Raw genomic sequence first — 16,567 nt, 5'->3', positions numbered from 1 at the left:
AGTGATTTTGTCAATGTTACCCAATGTATGTGAGTAGTGATTTTTTCAATGTTACCCAATGTATGTGAGTAGTGATTTTTTCATTGTTACCCAATGTATGTGAGTAGTGATTTTTTCAATGTTACCCAATGTATGTGAGAACTTCAGCCCTGTTGGCTGGCAGAACCCTGTAGAACAGGAATACAAAGAATGACTTTAAATATGAGAACAGGTTTTGCTCCTTGTTTCTTGCAGGTAATTCGTAATGTAAGGCTGATATGATATGTATATCCTCAGTAATCAACCAAGAGTAAGTCACACACTGTAATCAACCACCAGCAAGTCACACACTGTAATCAACCAATAGTAAGTCACACACTGTAACCAACCAAGAGTAAGTCACACACTGTAATCAACCAACAGTAAGTCACACACTGTCATCAACCAATAGTAAGTCACACACTGTAATCAACCACCAGTAAGTCACACACTGTAACCAACCAATAGTAAGTCACACACTGTAATCAACCAATAGTAAGTCACACTCTGTAACCAACCAAGAGTAAGTCACACACTGTAACCAACCACCAGAAAGTCAACCAACCAGTAAGTCACACACTGTAACCAACCAATAGTAAGTCACACACTGTAATCAACCAATAAGTCACACTTGTAATTCAACCAAGAGTAAGTCACACACTGTAACCAACCAAGAAGAGTAAGTCACACACTGTAATCAACCAACAGTAAGTCACACACTGTAATCAACCAATAGTAAGTCACACACTGTAATCAACCAACAGTAAGTCACACACTGTAACCAACCAATAGTAAGTCACACACTGTAACCAACCAATAGTAAGTCACACACTGTAACCAACCAAGAGTAAGTCACACACTGTAATCAACCAACAGTAAGTCACACACTGTAATCAACCAATAGTAAGTCACACACTGTAACCAACCAATAGTAAGTCACACACTGTAATCAACCAACAGTAAGTCACACACTGTCATCAACCAAAAGTAAGTCACACACTGTAATCAACCACCAGTAAGTCACACACTGTAACCAACCAATAGTAAGTCACACACTGTAATCAACCAAGAGTATGTCACACACTGTAACCAACCAATAGTAAGTCACACACTGTAACCAACCAGTAGTAAGTCACACACTGTAACCAACCAAGAGTAAGTCACACACTGTAATCAACCAAGAGTAAGTCACACACTGTAACCAACCAATAGTAAGTCACACACTGTAACCAACCACCAGTAAGTCACACACTGTAATCAACCAAGAGTAAGTCACACACTGTAACCAACCAAGAGTAAGTCACACACTGTAACCAACCAATAGTAAGTCACACACTGTAATCAACCAAGAGTAAGTCACACACTGTAACCAACCAATAGTAAGTCACACACTGTAACCAACCACCAGTAAGTCACACACTGTAACCAACCAATAGTAAGTCACACACTGTAACCAACCAATAGTAAGTCACACACTGTAACCAACCAAGAGTAAATCACACACTGTAACCAACCAAGAGTAAGTCACACACTGTAATCAACCAAGAGTATGTCACACACTGTAATCAACCAACAGTAAGTCACACACTGTAACCAACCAATAGTAAGTCACACTGTAACCAACCAATAGTAAGTCACACACTGTAACCAACCAAGAGTATGTCACACACTGTAATCAACCAATAGTAAGTCACACACTGTAACCAACTAATATAAAGCCACACACTGTAATCAACCAATAGTAAGTCACACACTGTAACCAACCAAGAGTAAGTCACACACTGTAACCAACCAATAGTAAGTCACACACTGTAACCAACGAAGAGTCAGTCACACACTGTAACCAACCAATAGTAAGTCACACACTGTAACCAACCAATAGTAATTCACACACTGTAATCAACCAATAGTAAGTCACACTCTGTAACCAACCAATAGTAAGTCACACACTTTAACCAATCACGAGTAAGTCACACATTTTAACCAACCAAGAGTATGTCACACACTTTAACCAACTAACATTGAGTCACACACTGTAATGAACCAGGAGTAAGTCACACACTGTAATCAACTAATATTAAGTCACACACTGTAACCAACCAAGAGTAAGTCACACACTTTAATCAACCACCAGTAAGTCACACACTGTAACCAACTAATATTATGTCACACATTGTAACCAACCAATAGTAAGTCACACACTGTAATCCATCAATATTAGATCACACACTGTAATCCATCAATATTAGGTCACACACTGTAATCCATCAATAATAGGTCACACACTGTAATCCATCAATAACAGGTCACACACTGTAATCCATCAATAATAGGTCACACACTGTAATCCATCAATAATAGGTCACACACTGTATTCCATCAATAATAGGTCACACACTGTAATTCATCAATAACAGGTCACACACTGTAATCCATCAATAATAGGTCACACACTGTAATCCATCAATAACAGGTCACACACTGTAATCCATCAATAATAGGTCACACACTGTAATCCATCAATAATAGGTCACACACTGTTATCAACCAATAGTAAGTCACATGCTGTAATTCACCAATATTAAGTCAAGTATGGGAATACAAGTCTGGGTAAAATAGGGAACTGTGACTCTTGTAAGTGACTGTTGTGTTGGAGTAGGTCGCTCAGTAGGCCACTGTTGTGTTGGAGTAGGCTGCTCAGTAGGCCACTGTACAATGTAGTAGGCAGCTCAGGAAGCCCCTGTTGTGCTAGAGTAGGGAGCTCAGTAGGCCACAGTTGTGCTAGAGTAGGGAGCTCAGTAGGCCACAGTTGTGTTGGAGTAGGGAGCTCAGTAGGCCACAGTTGTGTTGGAGTAGGGAGCTCAGTAGGCCACAGATGTGCTAGAGTAGGGAGCTCAGTAGGTCACTGTTGTGTTGGAGTAGGGAGCTCAGTAGGCCACAGTTGTGTTGGAGTAGGGAGCTCAGTAGGCCACTGTTGTGCTAGGGTAGGGAGCTCAGTAGGCCACTGTTGTGTTGGAGTAGGCTGCTCAGTAGGCCACTGTACAATGTAGTAGGCAGCTCAGTAGGCCACTGTTGTGCTAGAGTAGGGAGCTCAGTAGGCCACTGTTGTGTTGGAGTAGGGAGCTCAGTAGGCCACTGTTGTGTTGGAGTAGGCTGCTCAGTAGGCCACTGTTGTGTTGGAGTAGGGAGCTCAGTAGGCCACTGTTGTGTTGGAGTAGGGAACTCAGTAGGCAGCTTAGTAGACCACTGTTCAATTGAGTAACACTGTTAGTTGAGGCCACTGTTATGTTGGTGTATGGAGTTCAGTAGGCCACTGTTGTGTTGGGGTAGGGAGCTCAGTAGAGCACTGTTGTGTTTGAGTAGGCAGCTCAGTAGGCCACTGTTGTGTTGGGGTTAGCAGCTCAGTAGCCCACTGTTCTATGGAGTAGGTAGCTCAGTAGGGCACTGTTGTGATGGAGTAGGCAGCTCAGTAGGCCACTGTTGTGTTGGAGTAGGGAGCTCAGTAGGCCACTGTTGTGTTGGAGTAGGGAACTCAGTAGGCAGCTTAGTAGACCACTGTTCAATTGAGTAACACTGTTAATTGAGGCCACTGTTATGTTGGTGTATGGAGTTCAGTAGGCCACTGTTGTGTTGGGGTAGGGAGCTCAGTAGAGCACTGTTGTGTTTGAGTAGGCAGCTCAGTAGGCCACTGTTGTGTTGGGGTTAGCAGCTCAGTAGCCCACTGTTCTATGGAGTAGGTAGCTCAGTAGGGCACTGTTGTGATGGAGTAGGCAGCTCTGTAGGCCACTTGTGTTGGGGTTAGCAGCTCAGTAGGCCACTGTTCTATGGAGTAGGCAGCTCAGTAGAGCACTGTTATGATGGAGTAGGCCACTGTTATGTTGAAGTAGGCAGCTCAGTAGGCCACTGTTCTATGGAGTAGGCAGCTCAGTAGGCCACTGTTGTGATGGAGTAGGCAGCTCAGTAGGCCACTGTTGTGATGGAGTAGGCAGCTCAGTAGGCTACTGTTTTGCTATAGTACCCATGTTTTGTACAAGACAGTAACTCTGTTGTGTAAGCGTGTCATACTGAACTCTGTTCTTCTGTTTCAGGCTACTTATAGGAGCACCCAAGGCCCAGACTTCACAGCCAGGAATAGTAAAGGGTGGTGCTGTTTACAGGTGTACCATCAATACGACAAATTATTGTCGGGAAATTCCTTTTGATGAAAGTGGTAAGTCTGTGTATTATACACCGATCATTACACCCGGGTCCACATGCATGAAGCATTCTTTGTCTTACGATGATCACAATGCCTTACTTTAACATACACTTACGATATTCGTATCTCTAAGACGTCTTTACGCATGTGAACCCAGGGTGTACAAAGTAATGTTAGCACAAAGGTCATCATAACTCCCATACCTTAACATAGACCTATGATAGTTGTAGCTCTAAGCTTGCTTTGTGCAAGTGGGCGACATCAATTTACGATCTTGTTGTATGAATATACCTTCATGAAATATTGCAGAAATGGACTTTAAGTTTAAATGATGTGTTTCATGTAGATTATGGATATGTTGAACTTTTAATTTTTGCTTTAAGAAAGCATAAACAATTATTTCTTATCATTCCTGATGATATGATATTTGTGTCCTGTATCTAGGTATATGCCCCAAGAATATCTGCGACCCAAGAATAACCTAGCTAGGCTGTTTTATGATTCATTTGTATGCAGGGATTTAGATAGACCTGCTTATACTCCGTGTCCCTGTGTCTGCTGTCAGTGTCAGTTAAATTCCCTAATGTGGATGAGTAACTTTCCCAGTTCTTGTCATGGTAATTGTAACCAGAGTTATGGATTGACAGAGGCGCCTCATGCACTGCTCTGATAGCAAGTCCAGTAAACAGGGAGAGGGTTTAATGCTTAGTTTTTCGTTATTGCATTGAGGTAATGTTATAATATGTCTGAATTTAAGGAAATAGGAACAATAAAAATCCTATCAATTTTGCAGAAAGTAACAAATATTTTACAGATTGGAATTCTATGGCATCCTGTCTTATAATGTACTCTTCTGTTTCTGTAGGTTTTCGAAAACCATTCAGAGACATTGCCCAAGTTTGATTCAAGTTATGTTATAAATTACACTTCTTTCATTATGAGATTTTTCTGTTTGTTTTTTCAGGAAATAATTTAAAATATGTAGCTAGAATCAATGACTATAGAGAAATAGACGACAAATCTAACCAATGGTTTGGGGCCACTGTACAAAGTTCTGGACGGAATGGAGTCATTGTGGTAAGTCCTCAGTTTCTGTTTCAGGGAAAGTTTACTTGTTGAGTTGTTATCTTTCAGATTTCTTACATCCCTTGTGGACATTGTTTCAGACATTAGACCTGAAACCTTTCACGTAATGAGCCACATGGCTCCATAACACTTTCTTGAAGGAGCTAAACAGAATTTGAACGAGTCAAGGCAGAATGTAGGGAGCCGAAAGAGCATTACTTTAAGCTCTCCTCCCCCTGCAAGCTGACACACTGGAATATATCTGTTCAAAGCGTGGGTGAACTCAATTTACTTGCTCAGGTTTTCCTGCATCAGGAATCATGGTATCTGATGTAAAATTGTCTCACCCTGACCTTCTGCTTTCACCAAAGAAAAATACACATCTTGTTAAAAAAAATTAATAACTACATTTTAAAAATTATGTTGTCTGTGAAGGAAGTGCGCTACAACATCTCAAGTAAACCACAAAGTGGCAGGCAATTACTGTTATCATGACAGCTGAGGATATCTGCCTGGAATTATTAAGAAAAAACTTTTCTTTGAATGTTTAGGGCTCTTAACAAAATAACATACCTTCATGGAGGATGTTATGTTTTACTACCTATACTCTTGGATAAAAAAATCAATTGCCCCTCCCTGACCCTTGTCACAAATGACTGGTCCCTGGAGCTACTGTGTCTGAATGTCAGATTGCGTTCTGGGTTGAACCAAATTATTGTCCGCCGATCCCAAGGGGAGGTAATACTAATATAGCAGCTCCGCTGTCTGAAAACTGGATTTAATGTGTTTACATACATTGGGCTGGGCAGGACCTCCTCCCTGGCTTCCATAGAGAATATTACTACCCAAATATATAACATATCTACAGCATGACTTGAGTCACCAGGTTCTGTACGTCCTGGATTGAGTGTGGACCTCTTGTCTCCAGTACCGTACACATTCTTGTAAACGGACCTGTGTAAAACACAGCACCTTCAGGTCGTCTTGGTGCTTCCATGGACTGAAGTTAATTGCATGTCTTGTTAATGAGTTACACATTGTTTACATGCAGGCAGTAACATATCACTGCATTGATTTGTGTTATATGACGAGACAACCCATGGTTGACTTTGATCTGTGTTATATGGACTTGATATGACTTTGATCTGTGTTAGACAACCCATGGTTGACTTTGATCTGTGTTATATGACGAGACAACCCATGGTTGACTTTGATCTGTGTTATATGACGAGACAACCCATGGTTGACTTTGATCTGTGTTATATGACGAGACAACCCATGGTTGACTTTGATCTGTGTTATATGACGAGACAACCCATGGTTGACTTTGATCTGTGTTATATGACGAGACAACCCATGGTTGACTTTTGATCTGTGTTATATGACAACCCATGGTTGACTTTGATCTGTGTTATATGACGAGACAACCCATGGTTGACTTTGATCTGTGTTATATGACGAGACAACCCATGGTTGACTTTGATCTGTGTTATATGACGAGACAACCCATGGTTGACTTTGATCTGTGTTATATGACGAGACAACCCATGGTTGACTTTGATCTGTGTTATATGGTTGACTTTGAGACAACAACCCATGGTTGACTTTGATCTGTGTGTTATATGACGACACAACCCATGGTTGACTTTGATCTGTGTAATATATGACGAGACAACCCATGGTTGAGACAACCCAACCCATGGTTGACTTTGATCTGTGTTATATGACGGTTGACAACCCATGGTTGACTTTGATCTGTGTTATATGACTAGACAACCCATGGTTGACTTTGATCTGTGTTATATGACGAGACAACCCATGGTTGACTTTGATCTGTGTTATATGACGAGACAACCCATGGTTGACTTTGATCTGTGTAATATGTGAGACAACCCATGGTTGACTTTGATCTGTGTAATATGACCAACCCACGGTTGACTTTGATCTGTGTTATCTGTGTTATATGACGAGACAACCCATGGTTGACTTTGATCTGTGTAATATATGACGAGACAACCCATGGTTGACTTTGATCTGTGTAATATGATGAGACAACCCATGGTTGACTTTGATCTGTGTAATATGACGAGACAACCCATGGTTGACTTTGATCTGTGTAAGTCACTGAAGTGTTTACTGTAGTATTGTGACTGTACTATTGATAAAAGCAGTCCCGTTTTCTTCAGCTGATAAACCCGGCTAGTGACTATGTCTCTTCAACTAATTCGTCCACATAACTGACCCGTGTTGTCAACAACCGGACCTTTTTCTACACTCAATTGATTTCTTGTGATCACTGGACTTATTTTAGAGACTTGGTCAGATTGATAAAATATGCAAAAGTATTCATAAAGTTAACAATATTTATTTTTGATAACACCTTACAATGTTGATTGTTTTGTTGGGTGGAAAATTGGAAGTTGAGTATTTTTCACAGAGGGAAAGAATCCAGATTTATGTATTAAAGTTGACATTATTTAGAAGATATACGGTACACTGTCATCCTCTAGGGCGTCTTCTATTTCTGTAGCCAGGGTGGGGTTCTACAACTTCCCGATTTTACTTCTGGTTTAAACGTGGTTGTGAAAACTGGTTGAGCACTGACTCCAGTTACATCTGTGTGTAGTTGTCCCTATGAGGAATCTCCGATTGCAGGTCCGCTGGGCTGCCATGTGTCTTTAGCCTCAAAAACAAGGGCCAAATCACGGCCAGTGTCATAACTGTTGTAGAAAATTCAGCAAATGTAAAATATCTGAGTGTAAGAATCCAGTCCAGTTACATCGTGTGGAGTGTTGGGATCACAATAGCCTTGCTCCAAGGCTGTACTGAGGGCTAAGCCCATGGATGTATACTAATTCTGTCCTTGAAAGAGTGAGTGAGTGAGTGAATATTTAATGTCACATCAGCAATATTTCAGCCATATCGTGATGAGAACATTTGATATTGAAATGAATTATATGTATGTTATAAAAAACTGCCGACGAAGGACAGTAAAACAACTAGAATATCACAGATATAAATGTAAAACTAGTAACTGAATCTAGAACATTTTAACTATAGGGGACAACACAATATAAAAATGGGCTATAGATCGCCAACAACTGAAGGTAGATCACCATTCTAGGAGCCATGGACGGGGGTGAAGAGCCATTGGCGTCACCCAGCACCCACCACGAGGAGGTTGCTCTTCAAGGGTGCCTGTCCTGGAAAGAGGCAAGTCTAGATAAGCAGACAGGGTGACAGTCTGTTAGAGGAATATTTATATTTTATAGAAATTATTTTTTTAAACTATTAATTATTACCATAAAGACTTGTGCAAGTCTAGGATCAGAACGATGTAATCATGTTGTTGTTTCATCAGTTTGTTGTACTTTGTATTCCCGGAGATCAGATTGTAGTAAAACACTGATCTGATTACACATTGTTACCCTCCATTGCTACTGTGTCATACCGTTAGTAATATGTATAGTGGCCCCAATACATTGTATACCTGTGTTTGAGAGAGCATATATAACAATAGATGAGAAATAATGTAAGATACTGTGAACCAGTAGATATCACATTGTGTTACAGTGTATTAGATAAGCATGATGTAACATTCTATGACAGAGTATATATAGAACAGGTTATATACATGTGACACATTTCACCAGACTTTCACCAAATATTTGGTGTAACACTGTGTAATATGGTTGACTGTGATCAGCACTGTCAGCACTGCTCATCCACTGGACCCAAGTTCTGCTTGAAGCTCTTATATGACTTCATCGGTATATTAGACACTCATGGTATGACACTATCACAGTATAAGACCTGTGGTATAACACTGTATCGCAGTATAAGACCTGTGGTATAACACTGTATCGCAGTATAAGACCTGTGGTATAACACTGTATCACAGTATAAGAGACACAAGGTATAACACTGTATCGCAGTATAAGAGACACAAGGTATACCACTGTATATCAGTATATATAGACACAAGGTATACCACTGTATATCAGTATATATATGACATAAGGTATATATAGGTATATGACACATATAAGTATACCACTATACCGTATATCAGTACCACATGGTATATATCAGTATATATATGACACAAGGTATACCACTGTATATCAGTATATATATGACACAAAGGTATATATCAGTATATATAGTATATATATGACACACACTGTATATCAGTATATATACCACATACTGTATACCACTGTATAGGACACAAGGTATACCACTGTATATATCAGTATATATATGACACATGGTATATATCCACACAAGGTATATCAGTATATATACACACAAGGTATACCACCACACAGGTATATGTATATCAGTATATATACCACATACACTGTATCAGTATATATACCACAGTATATCAGTATATATACCTAAGGTATACCACTGTATATCAGACACATACCACTGTATATCAGTATATATATGACACAAGATATCACACAAGGTATACCACTGTATATCAGTATATATACCACACAAGGTATACCACTGTATATCAGTATATATACCACACAAGGTATACCACTGTATATCAGTATATATATGACACATGGTATACCACTGTATATCAGTATATATATGACACAAGGTATACCACTGTATATCAGTATATATACATGGTACACAAGGTATACCACTGTATATCAGTATATATATGACACATGGTATACCACTGTATATCAGTATATATACCACAATGTATATCAGTATATATACCACTGTATACCACTGTATATCAGTATATATATGACACAAGGTATACCACTGTATATCATATGACACATAGCTTATACCACTGTATATCAGTATATATATATATCAGACACATATGTATACCACTGTATATCAGTATATATATGACACAAGGTATACCACTGTATATCAGTATATATATGACACAAGGTATACCACTGTATATCAGTATATATATGACACAAGGTATACCACTGTATATCAGTATATATATGACACACCACTGTATCAGGTATACCACTGTATATCAGTATATCAGTATATATGACACATGGTATACCACTGTATATCAGTATATATATGACACAAGGTATACCACTGTATATCAGTATATATATATATACGACACATGGCACGACATGTGAAGCAGTGTGTTAATGCTTTCCCCACAAGCAACTGTATGTAATAATGTGTCCCCCGTCTGGGTGCTGTTATGATACGGCTGTTATCACGCCCCGATGGCCTATTACCTTCCCTGTGTATGTACCTTTGACATATACACCACGCTCATGGCAGATCACCTCAACTGCATGCAGCATTTAGAGAGTCACTTTCAAACTTTGACATTTCAAGTATTTTTTTATTTCTTAAATATGTTGAACAAATATGTGTATTTTTTTTAAAACATCAAAGATCAATTTTGAAATATGATAAATGTTCTTTACTTCCTATATATTTATTTTGTTCATTTTGTTTGTTTAGAAGTGAGTTGCAGTTCTAGCAAGTTTGTGTTCACTGTGTGTTGTAACACAAACAAAGTCAGCAATATTCCAGGTATATATGTGTAGAGCAAGTAGGAATCTCAGCCAGTTGGTGCACAGAGCAAATAGTCATCTCTGGTTTCTAATACAAGGAAAGAGGTGGAGGGGGAAAACAAGGTCAACATGGACAACTTGCAGATATGTTTTACACCAGATCTTTTTGCACTTATAGTTGCGCTGTTTCCTTCATAGTTGGGTTTTATGTAACAGGAAGAGATATATATGTCAAGTTAATTGTGTGGTAGGTAGGTATGTAAGTGATTAGGTATCTCTCTCTCTCTCTCTCTCTCTCTCTCTCTCTCTCTCTCTCTCTCTCTCTCTCTCTCTCTCTCTCTCCTTCCTCTCTCTCTCTCTCCTCTCTCTCTCTCCCTCCCTCCTCCCCTCCCTCCTCTCCTCTCCTCCTCTCTCTCTCTCTCTCTCTCTCTCTCTCTCTCTCTCTCTCTCTCTCTCTCTCTCTCTCTCTCTCTCTCTCTCTCTCTCTCTCTCTCTCTCTCTCTCTCTCTCTCTCTCTCTCTCTCTCTCTCTCTCTCTCTCTTTGAGTGCATGTTGTGGGTGTAAGGTTTCTGAATGTAAAGAGAGACTATATGCATGTTTGCCTGTGTTGCTTCTATCTGTAACTTTAAAATTGTGGCAGAGGTGTTATATGACCATGAGAGGAAGATGGCTCCGACTACTATTCCTAGACCAGGTATCAGATATCGTTACACCCTGCTGATGGCAGAGGAACTCAAGTCCGAGGGGAACCAGAACTGGTAACCATGGTGATATGTAGCCCTCTCTTTAGTGCATTCTTGACAAGTAGGTAATGTCAAATAAAACCCAGTTGTTGTAAACAACACAGAAAGGTCAGTTCTTAGAACTGCAGTGTGTAATCACGACCACTGGGTCTTCGGAATGCAGTTGAACCAGATCCGACTTAATCAAGGTCAGACCGATTCATGGATATTACTGCAGCACCAGGGGGCTCTGTTTCACAGAAAACAATACATAATTATCATACATACATTAGGCAATCGGAATGTTACATAATATGAAGTCAGATGTTAATAAAAGGAAGATTTCTTTCTGAAACAGTTTCAGCATTCCTACAAACTTTAGTTTGTAATATTTGTTGTGTAAAATGTTGGAAGAACTTGCTTAAGTATTGGATCTTTAACACTGACTGGTGAACTTGTAAATAACCTGTAGTGGAAAGGTGTTAGAGACTGTGAGGGCATATGTTGGTGGTACAAGCACATGGCTTCAGTCGTGTAAGCATCGACCTGAGTCAGGGGGAAGTGTGGCTATATTTGTAGCTAAATACTTGACAGCATGTGGCAGCCCACAGGAAGGGGGAAGGGGGAGGGGGGACGAGTGCACCATGGAAGCCAGGATATAACACACATATGTCAGAGCCAGATAATAAACTGTATATACTACTGGTCAGGATATATATCCTGTGTGGAATATACTGTATATCCCTGGATATATGTCCTGGTCAGAGTATATCCTGTATATCCCTGGATATATGTCCTGTGTGGAATATACTGTATATCCCTGGATATATGTCCTGTGTGGAATATACTGTATATCCCTGGATATATGTTGGTTCAGAGTATATCCTGGGTGTAACTAGATAGGTGTCTGTCCATGTGTAACCCAGGTGTAGCTAGATAGGTGTCCATTTGTAACCTGGGTGTAGCTAGACAGGTGTCCATGTGTAACCTGGGTGTAGCTAGACAGGTGTCCATCTGTAACCTGGATGTAGCTAGATAGGTGTCCATGTGTAACCTGGGTGTAGCTAGACAGGTGTCCATGTGTAAACTGGGTGTAGCTAGACAGGTGTCCATATGTAACCTGGGTGTAGCTAGATAGGTGTCCATCTGTAACCTTGGTGTAGCTAGATAGGTGTCCGTGTGTAACATGGTTGTAGCTAGATAGGTGTCCATGTGTAACCTGGGTATAGCTAGATAGGTGTCCATGTGTGACCTGGGTGTAGCTAGACAGGTGTCCATATGTAACCTGAGTGTAGCTAGATAGGTGTCCATGTGTGACCTGGGTGTAGCTAGACAGGTGTCCATATGTGTAACCTGAACCTGAGTGTAGCTAGACAGGTGTCCATGTGTAACCTGGGTGTAGCTAGACAGGTGTCCATATGTAACCTGAGTGTAGCTAGATAGGTGTCCATGTGTAACCTTGGTGTAGCTAGATAGGTGTCCATAGGTGTCCATGTGTAACCTGGGTGTAGCTAGATAGGTGTCCATGTGTAACCTGTCCAGCTAGATAGGTGTCCATGTGTAACCTTGGTGTAGCTAGATAGGTGTCCATCTGTAAGATAGGTGTCCTTGGGTGTAGCTAGATAGGTGTCCATGTGTAAGCTAGACAGGTGTCCATGTGTAACCTTGGTGTAGCTAGATAGGTGTCCATGTGTAACCTGGGTGTGGGTGTAGCTAGATAGGTGTCCATGTGTAACCTGGGTGTAGCTAGATAGGTGTCCATGTGTGACCTTGGTGTAGCTAGATAGGTGTCCATGTGTAACCTGGGTGTAGCTAGATAGGTGTCCATGTGTAACCTGGGTGTAGCTAGATAGGTGTCCATGTGTAACCTTGGTGTAGCTAGATAGGTGTCCATGTGTGACCTTGGTGTAGCTAGATAGGTGTGTGTAACCTGGGTGTAGCTAGATAGGTGTCCATGTGTAACCTGGTGTCCATGTGTGACCTGGGTGTAGCTAGATAGGTGTCCATGTGTGACCTGGGTGTAGCTAGATAGGTGTCCATGTGTGACCTTGGTGTAGCTAGATAGGTGTCCATGTGTGACCTTGGTGTAGCTAGATAGGTGTCCATGTGTGACCTTGGTGTAGCTAGATAGGTGTCCATGTGTGACCTGGGTGTAGCTAGATAGGTGTGTGACCATGTGTGTGACCTGGGTGTAGCCTGTCCATGTGGTGTAGCTAGATAGGTGTCCATGTGTGACCTGGGTGTAGCTAGATAGGTGTCCATGTGTGACCTTGGTGTAGCTAGATAGGTGTCCGTGTGTGACCTTGGTGTAGCTAGATAGGTGTCCATGTGTGACCTTGGTGTAGCTAGATTGGTGTCCTGGGTTTTATCCCATGTGTATTTTCAGGTTATTTCTGAGTAAGTGTCCTTGGCATTGATTCAGACTAGTTTCAGTTCCATTATCTCAGTGTTGACATCCAGAAAATCATCTGAAGGATATGTCAGAGTTATCTGGTTCTGTGTATCACCAGCCACAGCGCTGGCACTTCCTGTATTCAGCCATGGCTTGGGTCTGGCTGTGTAACATATTCACCTGCTGAGACTAGAAATGTCATGATATGAAGAATATCTGTAATATTGTGTCATAAACATGTAAATGAAGTTTAATGGTAGTTACATCACCTACTGAGAAAACCTCTTTTACAGCACAAGTGAGGTGATATGAGGTATAACGTCACATAGAGATTATTGACTTATATAGCGGGGCACATAAACACGAACATGGCTGCTTAGTGGGGACTTCGGCTGGCTTATAGTGCTAGTCTACTGACACACCATACCACAGTTTAACAAGCCCACTCTCCCACTCTAAGACGATACTGACTCGGAGGCAACCAATCCTTGTCTTATTTCCTTAATGCCAAGCACCAGGAGGGTTACAACCAGTTCCTTCTTGTGTATATGTTGGTACAACACAGACTGCACTGACCTGCACGCAGGGCAGATCTCAGTATGTTTTCACCCCAAAATATATTTGGTGAAGTCTTGTATCTACCCTAATGAAAGGATGTATACAGTTAAAAAAGTTAACTAACAGATTTTGTTCTTATCACTGTTCAAGGTAGTATATAATTATTTGAGGCGAGGTGAGGTGAAACTGGGTTTAACGTCGTGCTTGAGAATATTTCGCTCATATGACGACGTGCATGCGTGTGTATGTGTATGTGCAGCTGCTTGTACTAGCCCAGACTTAAGCTGGTTTTATAGTGCTAGCCCACTGAGATACCATGCCGCAGTGAAGCATGAATACCCCACTCAGACACATTATACTGGCTCCGAGCCGACCAGTCCTTGTTGTACCCATTAATGCTGAGCACCAGGCAGGGACCAACAAGTACCATATTTTAACATCTTTTTGGTATTACGCAGTCAGGGATCAAACCTGTGACCTTCCGCTCTCCGGGCGGGTGCTCTAACCACTACACCACGGAGGCCGTCATATAATAATTTGATTCATTAAGAAGTTTCCATGAATATTTTGTGAAAATATTTACCTGTCAACATGTTATATTGGGACTGGGATAGAACATTTGTCAGAAAATCGCCATCGAGATTTTGTCCCAGTGATAAAATGATAAATCAGAAAAATGAAATTTGAATAAACAGTGTGTATTGGTAAACATGGTATATCTACAGAAGTGTTTCGAATTGTTACCTTGTATCATCAGCCTTTATGCCATGACTGGGACTGTAATTAGAGGAAGATATTGTCATTTCATTGATATTTTACATTCTAGGCTGATCATGTAATCTGCTGAATTGCAGTTTTACTGTTCTGTTTAATCTCTTAACGAGTAACACATGGGTCATCGGTAATCTGGTTTGGGATCCCTGTGTGGAGCGCGCCATGGTAGGGGTCGGTGGTAGGGGTCAGTCGAGGGGCTCAATCAGTTAATGTGATCCCCTTTTTCTGGCTGTAAAGTGATCACTGCAAATCAAGGTCAACAATCAAGGTCAACATGGAGTCATTGGGAAATGGTTAGAGCAGCCGCTATCTTGATCTTGAATTACCTCCCTTGGGACCTTGTATACACCATCACAGCATTTCCAGGGGTCAATAGAGGGGTAGGAAGGGGCACCTGGTGGCTTATTGGGGAGGGATTGATTGCAGGGCCAGAACTTTTGGTTTGGAGGGTCTCTCAAGTCTGTCATACAGACCCTGAAGCAATTATATCCAAGAAAGCCCATGCAAGTCTAGAAAATGTGGCAAGTCTAAATGAAGAAAGTCTCTGGACTCATTTTTATTGTATTTATGATTTTAATGTAAAAACTTTTATTTTCTGTAAAAAATGTTCATTTCAGTGACTAGCTGTTAGTCTAAGGGTCTCTCATGTGAAGGTGCGAGCGTTGGGGGGTGGGGGTGGAGGTTGTGTTGTAAGTGGGAGGAGCACAGGGAGTTCTGTGGGGAGGGGAGGTGAGGGTGGGGTTTTAGAGGTGGATCATAGTAGGTAGTAGTATGTTTGGTCGGTGGTTGGGATGGGTGGTTGGGATGGTTGGGGGTAAATTGAGATGTGTGGTAGAGAAATCTGGATCTGAACGAGAGGGCATGGGACTTAGGGAGGGGGCAGTAGAGGAATATTCTGGTAGTGGCAGTGGTGGACATTCGGTTGGCCACATTTAGGACTTTAGCATTGCAGGGAGGGCTTGGCAGTAGGGAAAATAATGTCGGTCAGGGACTGTGAGAAAGACTGTTCTTTCTTAAACAGGGCAATATGATTGTAGTAACTCAGTTACTTTCACACAGACTATGCTAAGCCTGGACTAACATAAAGTCACTGAAATGTATTTTAAGTTAAATAAATGTCATTCTACAACTGAACCCTCAGGTGTGTGAGGAATCTACAAGCCTCTATATTTAAATCTAAATAGAGGGAGAGGTTGCTAGAGTTGAGGAGGGGATGAGAATAGGTTGCTAGAGTTGAGGATCGGATGAGAATAGGCGGCTAGATTAGATTCAAATACACGACAACAAAATCAACTGGCAG

General features: G+C 41.1%; 1 protein-coding gene across 1 annotated transcript in view; it reads left to right on the top strand.

Moving 5' to 3' along the window:
* The window catches only part of LOC124253472 (integrin alpha pat-2-like), a 111,405-nt gene that overhangs the window by 11,216 nt on the left and 83,622 nt on the right, over window positions 1–16,567 (top strand). Inside the window, exons 2-3 of the mRNA XM_046687257.1 lie at window positions 4,107–4,228; window positions 5,181–5,293. Coding sequence (XP_046543213.1) covers window positions 4,107–4,228; window positions 5,181–5,293 — 235 coding nt within the window. The remainder of the gene's footprint in view (window positions 1–4,106; window positions 4,229–5,180; window positions 5,294–16,567) is intronic.

Source organism: Haliotis rubra, unplaced genomic scaffold (genome assembly GCF_003918875.1).
Source record: "Haliotis rubra isolate DU_JTF1 unplaced genomic scaffold, ASM391887v1 Scf541, whole genome shotgun sequence".
In the NCBI taxonomy this organism is placed as follows: Eukaryota; Metazoa; Mollusca; class Gastropoda; order Lepetellida; family Haliotidae; genus Haliotis; species Haliotis rubra.
This window is presented reverse-complemented; position numbering and strand designations above follow the sequence as displayed.